This window comes from Teleopsis dalmanni, chromosome 2 (assembly GCF_002237135.1).
Source record: "Teleopsis dalmanni isolate 2A chromosome 2, ASM223713v2, whole genome shotgun sequence".
Taxonomy (NCBI): Eukaryota; Metazoa; Arthropoda; class Insecta; order Diptera; family Diopsidae; genus Teleopsis; species Teleopsis dalmanni.
In genome coordinates, this window is record NC_051847.1 from 9315603 (window position 1) to 9325830 (window position 10228).

At 25.0% G+C, this 10228-nt stretch overlaps 2 protein-coding genes across 2 annotated transcripts; both read right to left on the reverse strand.

Annotated features, from left to right (window-relative positions):
* Nucleotides 1-2726: 2726 nt before the first annotated feature.
* LOC119684715 (homologous-pairing protein 2 homolog) lies at nucleotides 2727-4361 on the reverse strand. Its single transcript, XM_038098814.1, has 4 exons — nucleotides 4243-4361; nucleotides 3376-3472; nucleotides 3074-3298; nucleotides 2727-3006 (listed from the first exon to the last, which is right to left on the reverse strand). Exons 1-4 carry the CDS (start codon nucleotides 4323-4325, stop codon nucleotides 2809-2811), a joined length of 603 nt encoding a protein of 200 aa, XP_037954742.1. The 5' UTR covers nucleotides 4326-4361; the 3' UTR covers nucleotides 2727-2808.
* A 4693-nt stretch (nucleotides 4362-9054) lies between these two features.
* Nucleotides 9055-9421, reverse strand: LOC119682021 (NEDD8-like). Its single transcript, XM_038095353.1, has one exon. It carries the CDS (start codon nucleotides 9387-9389, stop codon nucleotides 9135-9137), a length of 255 nt encoding a protein of 84 aa, XP_037951281.1. The 5' UTR covers nucleotides 9390-9421; the 3' UTR covers nucleotides 9055-9134.
* Nucleotides 9422-10228: the final 807 nt, after the last annotated feature.

Consider the following 10228-nt stretch of genomic DNA (forward strand, 5'->3'; position numbering starts at 1 on the left):
GACTGTTGAGAACTTCTTCTGCATGTTTGTTTTCTTCACTAGTAAGAATATTCTTGTCTGCTTACTCACTTGCTGCTGTCCTTCTATCCTAAGGGGAGCATAGCGCCTTTACGATTCCTCTAAATCTAATACTGTTGCCTGCTTCTCTCGTTATTTGGTTCCAAGAGTACTGTGTGTCTTTACTATGCCCTGTCTTAGCTGGGGCTCCATACCGGCGGTTGCCTTGTGGGTTCCAGCGTAGGGCTTGCTTTGTTATGCAGGATGATATTTTCCTGAGCGTGTGACCAATCCACTTCCATTTTCACACATTATTTAACGGCCCGAAAGCTGACTTGGATTTACTCAGTCGGGCCGAGACGTATTCTTCAGTACCACTTTTATCTGTGATGATGCTGCCCAAATATATAAATGATTTAACGTGCTAAATTGCATCATTACCAATTCTGATAAATAGATATATCCTGGATAGTGTAACCGCTGCACATGAGTTTTGGTTTTTCATGGCTTATGTACGGGCCGGTATTCAATGCACAGGAACTGAGTATGTCAATTATGCATCTATCCTACTTTAATATTTATTTGTTTGTGTATTCAGTTATGTTTTTCTCATTTATCAACTGATACAGATAATTATTGTACTTTGACCTACAGTGACGAACATAATTATTGGCACAGTAAGCATATTAACTTTAACACAGTTTTTACCACGTTAATGATGCGATTTTTAATTAACAAAAATTTTTTTTTAGATAAAATGCTTAATCTGCAATTAAATTTCATTTATTTCATTATATGGTATTACCTTTTAAATTTAATTTTTAAAAATTGAAAAAGCAAAAAAATATTAAATTAGGCTGCACAAAATTATTGACACACTTAGGTTCTAATGAACTATTTTAACATAATATCATCCATCTGACAACTTTTTCCTGGAAAAGACCTGAAATTTCTACATTATAAAGAACGTAGGGGTTTATTTACAAATTTAATCGATTTTGAACAAAATGAGCAATTAGCATAAAGAAACCGCCGATTCTCAGCGTAAAATAATTCTATATTCTTTCAAATGCCGTTACCTTATTAAATTTAACTTCTATGACATTGATATCGTTAACTTAATTTAATTTAAATACATTTACAATTTCATAGGTTAAAATTTTTCTTAAATTACTTATTAATATGCGACGAGGAGTGGAGATCCCTGTTCAATTAACAGTCGGTCAAACTATTTTAATTTCATGCTTAAGGCAAAGCCCATAAAATGGATTTTCACGTTTTAACTTAGTCAAGAGTTACCTGTAAATATTTCGTCATCAAACCCAGTTTAACGATGCCATAAAAGAGTTATTGGCATGATAAAATGATAGCAACTAAATGGTTACAATTGCTCTTAACAAAAATATCAACAACTTTGTTGATATTAAGATTTATTCTTTTTATTTCATTGGATTTGCAATTCTCTTGCATAAAATTAGTTTTAGAGCAGCCATTAAAACCAACAACCTACCTGTAAGGTTGCCTGGTAATTGAAGATGGTACCATAGTTCCATTTGATATTTGAAGTTGCACATGTTTTAGCAAAAAGGTCAAACGTGAGTTTGGTAGCAAAACACATTTGCGGTTATAAATGAGATAAATCGAACAGCTTTGAACAGTTTTACAAAAAAAAAAAATATATATATATAAATAATTGTTTTGATATTTAAAGAAATAAATCTATATATTTATAAAATAAAAAAAATTTACAAAATTTTGTGCAAAAATTGGAACTGCAATTTGTTATTTTATTGCTTCTTTTGTGCAAAGCATTTTTGATTATTAGAAAAAAAATTCTTTTACAAAAGTTATTTTACACCAATCAATAAATAGTATTTATAAACATAGCAAAATCTTAACTTTATTTCAAACTGTTATACACATTTGATAAATATAAGAATTATTATAACAGTTTTGAAATACATTTCGAGATAGTTATAATAATAGTACAATATAATGATATAAAATAAAAAAATGCATTTTTAATTATTTTCACAATAATTTATAATTATAAGAAACATCTTAAACCGTTTATTTGTATTTTAAAAATAAGGAATATAGAGTGTTTTATTGTTACTTAACTATAAAAATCCTTTGTAATGGATACTTTAAAAAAATTAATTGAACATCATTAAAGCTACCCGGTAAACCGCTTACAAACTAGGTTTCATTTTAACAGTTATAAAAAGATATACTTCATTAAAACAGTTAAAAATATAATATTTTCAAAAACAACACTTTTGTTTTAATAAATAAATCTAAAGTTTTATATAATATAAAAATAAACTATATTTATCTTTCTTCAATGTTTATAACTGTATATACCTTAAAATCAATAGTCTCATTTTAAAAAAAGAAAAAAAATTTGCTTTAACAATTTTATAATAGTTTGAATACACACCAAAATTTTGAATTATTTTTATTATTATTATGCACATCAACTTGAATGTATAATTAATTCTAAAAAAGTACCTTTTTAAATAAATAATTATTTATATTATATTTTATATTACTGTATAAATTATATCAATGTAATTATAATTCTTCTATATAATTATTACAGTTTTAATAAGTGTTATACTGTATTATAACAATTGTTGAATACTTAGACTATCATTCTTATTAAAACATACAATAAGAGAATAATTGCTAATATTAGTAATTCTTAAACTATATACTGTATTATATTATATATATTATACAAAGACAATATTTAAGGATTTGTCAGACATGACTCTTTAAATTAGTTACAGTTCAATTGAAATAATACTTTTATTTATACTGTTTTATATCAAAACCAACAGCTTCATCTGTTTCTATACCAATGTCATCAATTAACGCTTTTTTTGATTTTGGATATCCTTCCATGATGGCATCTAGCATATCATTACATATACGTTTACGTTTGCGCAGTGCATCTACCAATTCATTATAATGATTTACAATCTTTTTCGCTTCGGCTGATGTGAACTAAAAATATATTTGCTTTTTTTAATATTATTCAACAATTTAAATCATTTATTGCAATGAATCTTACTTCTTTTTGTTCTAATTTTTGTGCTTTACTACGTCGCAATTTTTCATTCAATTCACGCACTTCATCCAACATCTCACTATGCTGCGCTTCTAGACTTTCAATGCTGATCACTTTGGGCAATACTTTCAGTTTCTTCTCAAGTTCTCGATACTCATTCTCCTTATTTTTAATGTTGTTTTCGATTTGCAACAATTTTTGTTTAGAGCCTTGCAATTCCTTTTTATTCTATAATATTTTAAAATAAACATTATAATTTTCATTATTTTATAGAAATGTAGATGTGTACATAAGCAAATTATTACCTCTTCCATATTAAATTTTTGTTTGATGAAATATATATTTTGTTTTCCAAATGTTTTAACTGTTATTTTACCCCTTTCTGCTAATGAATCCAACATTCTAAAATTATATTTTTAAATTAAAATTACATATTAGACATTATGTATTAAAAGCATTTATTAAAAGTGTGTATTAGACTTAATTTTCTTTCAAAGGTAGAAAAGTCAGTAGAGGTAAAGTCTATATCCCAGAGTCGCTAGTCTGGCCAGACGACAAAGTAACGCTTATCTTTCCTACCAGCCAGCAATCTCGTGTTATAACAATAGACTTGATAGATTCTTCATTAACTTTAATTTTAATATTGAATTAAAATATTTATACTAATTAACTTTTTTATTTATATTGTTAAAGATAGACTGTTAGTTGGTTTTATATATTTGGAATATTTTAACAATTAAAAACCTAAACTTTTTACCAATCTAGCTTAAATAGAATAATCAATAAAAATATTTGCTATGATATATTGCAATAGTAATAGTAACTAAATTGATGTAGTCTCCGTTCCCCTTTCTCTTAATAGTTCGGTTTAAAACATAACATATAGTATGTGGAGACTTTCCAGTGTTAATCTTCAGTTGTGACTTTTTCCTTATCTATTATGGTGACATTTTTTAAATCTACTATAAGTTTAGTTTCTATTATGTGTTTAGTATCTACTATATTTTTATTCTCACACATAACATATGGATAGTACTTGAATAGCACTCACAAACTAAAATTGTATAGCGTTAAGTTGGGGTATGAACTAAGCTTTGCTATATAACCACAAACTATTTTATATATTAATATATAAAATATATTAATACTAATTATTATTTGATTGTACTTACTTTTGTACGGTAGACTTTCCGAATGTTTTCCCACAATTTTCTAATACATCATTTACAGCAAATGGGCGATTCTTTTTAGACATAAAGTCAAGAATTATTTTTGACGCTTCCGTGTTTGACATCTTAAAAATGTAGATTAGAAGAAAAAAAATCACATAAATGTATAATCTTAATTTCAATATAACAGTAACAAATTGTAACAAATTGAAAAAATGAGTAATGAATAATGCATTAATACCAATTTTACTTGTTTAATCTTTTTTAGATATTTTTAATTGACCTACTTAGGTAATTCGCGAAACATTTTAAGATATAAATTTTGAGTTCAAAGTTTAAAAAACTATGTAAGATACAATCCCGAAAAGGATACAATAAACCCATAAACTTAAAAGACCTCACAACAATATTTTAGTTGAACACAGTAATACTATAGCAGATGTAGACAAACTTTTCCACACTTTCCACATTCACCTTTTTCAAAATAATGTTTCTTTTATTTACTAACAGAATTATTATAAAATTTTTTAATAATAATTATAATGATTATAATTTAGATCAGATTGTGTTCAGAGAAATCCTTATTGCTTGTACTCATATTATTGTGTAGGCTTTTAAGTTATAATATATATTCTGTTTTTATACAATATTGTATTAAAAAGAATATATTTTTATATACATTTAAAAAAATACAAGCCTTACTTATCAGTTTTATTTAAAACTATTTAATGCAAATAAAACATTTCTAATCGCAATAACAACTTTTTAATTATTTATAGAATAATTCGCAAAGGTGTAACAAATTAGCAAAAATAATTAAAATGTCAATTAAAATACACTACACTAACTGTGCTACTTAACTGTGCTAATATCTATCGCATAGATAATACAACTTTAGCCGGAGTAAGAGTAATAAAACCCGTAAATCTTAGCAGGCCTATCTGGTCTTTTGTAAAGAAACAGCACTTGTTTAATTCTAAATTGTTACAAAAAATTAAACGTAAATAAATAAAATAAAAATTAGAATATCAATTATGCACTGCTAGAAAAACTAGTAATGCTAATTTAATTTCTCAAACTGTAGACCTTTCAGTAAACCGCTTAGGCGGACTTGTGGTAAGTCCCAGTTCAACGCATTATATATTCTCTGCATGTACAAAGCATTTATTTCACTTTTATACTTAAGAAATAAAAGTAAATACTTTATTCAGATATAATTAAAATGTGATTATTATGCAATTGAAATAAATTTATTTTGTACTAAATAAATAAATGTAAATAGTAAAAAACAAAAAACAAAATATAAAAAAATCAAACTTTAATATAATGAAAATTTTACTTATTTTTCAAGAATCGTTTCTGTATAACTAGGACGTTTTCATATAAAAAAATAATTGTTATTGTAATTATAATAATAACTGAAATAGTAATATCTTAAGAAATAATATCTTAAATCATAAATATCAAAAATAAAACAATTTTATTGAGGTTAACACGATTCTAATCATAATAAATACCATTTAACCTATTAAATGACGGATTGTAAAAGTCCACTAACAAACAGTTTAGTGAATTTCTATAAAGAGATTGTAAATTTATATCCTACGCTTGTCCATAATGCTGTTAGTTCAAATTATAGAGGTATAAGCTATTATAACATAACAAACGATATCATAATTGAAGGACAAAATGTTCACTCAAAACAAGATAAAACATATATATATATTTTTTTTTGTTAAAAAAAGCTTCAAATTTGGCAGCACTCGAGTTCAATTCCTGGTACTTGCAGTCTTAAAAAATTAGATACGAATAATTAAATACAAGAATTATTTCCAAGACCACTGATGATGGGTATTTGGTAATACTCGAAACAGCTGTATGGTCAGTCAAAAATTCAATTATTTAAAATAATATAAAATTAATTTTTGTTGTTGTAGTTCACTACTTTTCGAGAAACCTCTTTATCAAAAAAAAATTGAATTCATTCAATGTCTTTAGCTTTCCCTAATACATAAAAAGACAATCTATGTACGAAAATTTATATTTCAATAACAAATATAAATTTAATGTTCTTTAAACATTAAAAAATTTCGATTAAATTTAAGAATATGACAATTTTATTCAGCAATGTGAACTGCTAAAATAAAGATGTAAAATCGCTAAATTTTATTATCACCAAAAAAACAAAGAAAAACGATTGTATACATCATAACAATATCAGTTGTATTAAATCTATAATTACAATCAAAATTGTTTAAAATCAAACAGTCATAGCAAGTACTTTAAAAATAATGCTTCTACTGTTTCTACATTAATATTAAATATTGCAGTTTTTTAAATTTTTAAATTATTTCTTAATTGCATTTATTACCATTTATTACCATTTAAAAACTTAATGATGTGATTTATTTATAATATCGAACGGTAATTACACAAATCACCACTTGAAAAAATAAAACGTGATAAGCAAGCCCTCATAAAATTCCTTTCTATTTCAAATGTCAACGAAATTAATTGGTAACATGAACATCATCTTCATAGGCCAACATCTTATTTTATTTACCAGTAAATCGTGAAATATAATGTTTGAAATGTATTTTATTATTGCACATATTACACTTTTCATGAAATATCAACCAACAAATTGAATGCAAGTGCATTACGTATTTACGTGATACGTGATATTTTTACACTGCAAAAAATATTTTCTTGCATGAAAATTGCGTTAATAATTTTATTTTATTTTTTTGTTTATAGGGCAGAGATGCTACACCATATCTGGAAAGGAATCGTGTTGGACGTGATGCTATTGATTCAGCAGCAGCCTTAACGGATATGGGTAAATATTTGTTCCGTGAGAGACGTTTACCAGTTTACGATATTGCTGTGGCAATAACAAAGTAAGTTATTAGTTTAAATATTGTTTTTCATATTTATTATACACAAATAATTTAATTTAAACAAATGAATTTATTATTTTAACAAATACACTGCAAAAATCTCTTAAGTTTAATTTAGCTCTTAAATTTTAAATTGAATGATATATTTCTTGTTCATTAGTTATCAATTAATAATATGGTAGATATATGTACTGCAGTTGTTATAATTATTTTATTCCTCTTACGAAATAGCAGAGAATAGTAAAAATATTTTAAAAGTGAAAAGTACAACCTATATATTTTAAATGAATTCATTTATATTATAACCATTTCTTGTTTATCTATACCTTCCTTCGCCACAACATTTTTGATGATGTTAATACCTTTCCAGAGTTGAAGCATTTGATGATACCTTAGAGTTATTTTAGAAACCTAATTATCAAAACCGCTTCATATAGCGATTATATCGGGTCTCGTGAGATATTTTTTGCGAAACGATTTCCTCAGCCAATATTTTTGACTGCTTTTTTTTTAGGAAATCTAAATTGATAATCTGTTACTTTAATAAATTAGATTGAATTAGGTTATTGCGACGATTCATATAAATTCAAAAACTCTAAAACATTCTAAATCTTTAATAAATAAACCTATTCTTCAATGGGATCTCTTCTAACTATTTAAGATGTAAGAAAAAGAGATCAAATATTGTCGTCAGATAATAAGTACTTATAATGACAGCTTTATTTGTTTATGATTTTGCTTATCCAAGAGAATTAAATATTTTCTAAGAAAAATAAAGTATAAAATACAACATATGGGTAAATAAGATTATACCCTTAACATCTGAACCAAAAGCAAAACTTAAAACTTCTTAACTAGAAATTATCCCCTTTTACAGTTGTAGCTTTTTTCTATCAAATATTTTTATAATTATAGAATAGCTTTATTTGCAGTGTATTTTAACTACATATTTATAAATATAATAAGAGATTTACTGTGTTACGCTCTTGAATTATGTATAATACTTCTAATTTTACTTTATAATTACTATAAAACATTTCCGAACATATCTATAACTTCTCTTTCACTTTTAATATATATAAAAATTATTTCGATATATTATAAAATGCATATATAAACAGATACGATATGTGTCGAAGGCGTAAAGGCGGTCGTTGCACAAAAGGCACAGCGGGTAAAAATTTTATTTTCGCTATATAATGTATTATTTACTTTATATATACAAAGGCACACATCAATACATAAAACAGTTTTTTTTATATATTGGGTTTAATTAAAAACAAAACACTGGTAATACACAAACACACTCATACATGTTATGCACAATGTAATATTGTACTTCAAAAAATACAAAACAAAATATGTTTATTAAAATATAGGTAATATTAATTAGTTAAATAAAATAAATAAAATGGTTTAATAAAATAGTTGCTGAGTTCATACACACACTTGCTTTCAAATAATTATTATAAGTTTTTTAAAATCGAAAATGTTTTTTAATTGGGTATGATTGTTTTTATAAATAAATTAAATGAGAATTATAATTATTTGTAATTTGTCATAAAACTACTTAAATTACAAGGTTATTGCTAGTTGGTGACAATTTAAAAGCTTAAAGAAATTAATGCTTCTGGGTTTAGTAGACGAATTTTTAATTTAATATAATCATATTATATTAATAACCTTTAAAAAAGGAATAAATATAAAAATACTAATATAATAGAACCTGAAATTATACATACATTATATGTACTATCTATAAATATTGTAGATCACAATGGATCTCATATATCGTAGTCCATGCTAATAATAAACTATAGATGGAACTCCTTAATTAAACGATAAAGAATTAAGTTAGTTATTTCATAACTTTTTATGTATATTTATTAAATGAAATTTTTTATTAACAATTTATGTTAAATTATTTTATTTGAGTTTACATCTCTATAAATATTTTGTTTGTAGAAAAAATAGTAGTGTGAATAGAAAAACGATTCAAATTTGAAAAACCATTTTACATTGACCACCGCGAAGTGCTAGAACCAAATGTAACACTGAACCGCCTTGTACTTTATAATCAGCAGCCGTTTTATCATCGTTCATTTGTTTTCCAGAGAAAATTAAACGTTGCTGTTGCGGTGGTATTCCCTCCTTCTCCTCAACACGCTCCTTAATACGGTCAACTTTGTCTGTGGGTTCAATGTCAATTTCAATTTCTTTACCAGTAAGTGTTTTCACCTTAATCAACATCTTGAAAAGTTTGACAGCAAATCGGCTTTAAAAGAAATAGAGCAAAAATTATTAATTGAAAAATTAATCACTAATTTCTATATATTATTGAAAAGTTTTATGTACTATGTATTGATTAATAACTATAATAGCAATAAACACATGAAACTACAAATTGAAAGTAAAAATTAAGTCCACTTAATTATTATTTTAGTTATTTAAAACAAAGCAAGTACATATATTTAAAAACAAATTAAATTAAAATGTTTTAATTATTGAAAAAAATTATTAAAACAAATATCGACTTAATTTTCAATTAAAAAATAAATAATTCAAAAGAATGCCGATTATTTATTGAAAGAATAGACAAAGTTGACGAACTAAGAATTCATAAATTAGAAATAATTATTTAAAACTATTTTTATATAAATTATACACTGTTCAATAAATTATAGTGTGTATGCGAATCAAAAAACGGCGTTTCTGTTAATTTTATTTTAGAAGAAAGGGTTATTACTATTAGTAAAAAATAAAAGACTTATAGTATGTTCTAACTGGTTTTCACATATATTATTTTAAACAGACTTTATTTCTCATTTAGAAAAATCTGCGTTAAACCTGATCATTTCGATTTAGTATTCTTTCTTTAATACATAATTTTTCTTATTAAAGTATGTTTCTATACACAAACCGATTTATTCTACATGCAAACGATGTAGAAGATAAATTAAGTATTTTGAATCATCAAATTCAAGCAAAGTCCTACGTTTCATTTGTTAGAAATCTAGTATTATGATTCGACTGCAAAAACTGTTCTGCGTTTATGATAATTTATATATAATAAACATCATATACGTATA

Bases quoted from the DNA above. Each gene is read 5' to 3' on its own strand.
- LOC119684715 (XM_038098814.1), bottom strand. From the start codon at position 4,325: ATGTCTAAAAAGAATCGCCCATTTGCTGTAAATGATGTATTAGAAAAT. The intron at 3,473-4,242 runs GTAAGTACAATC...ATATAATTTTAG, and splicing joins GGAAAGTCTACCGTACAAAA to AATGTTGGATTCATTAGCAG. The intron at 3,007-3,073 runs GTAAGATTCATT...ATATATTTTTAG, and splicing joins AAAAATTAGAACAAAAAGAA to TTCACATCAGCCGAAGCGAA.
- LOC119682021 (XM_038095353.1), bottom strand. From the start codon at position 9,389: ATGTTGATTAAGGTGAAAACACTTACTGGTAAAGAAATTGAAATTGAC.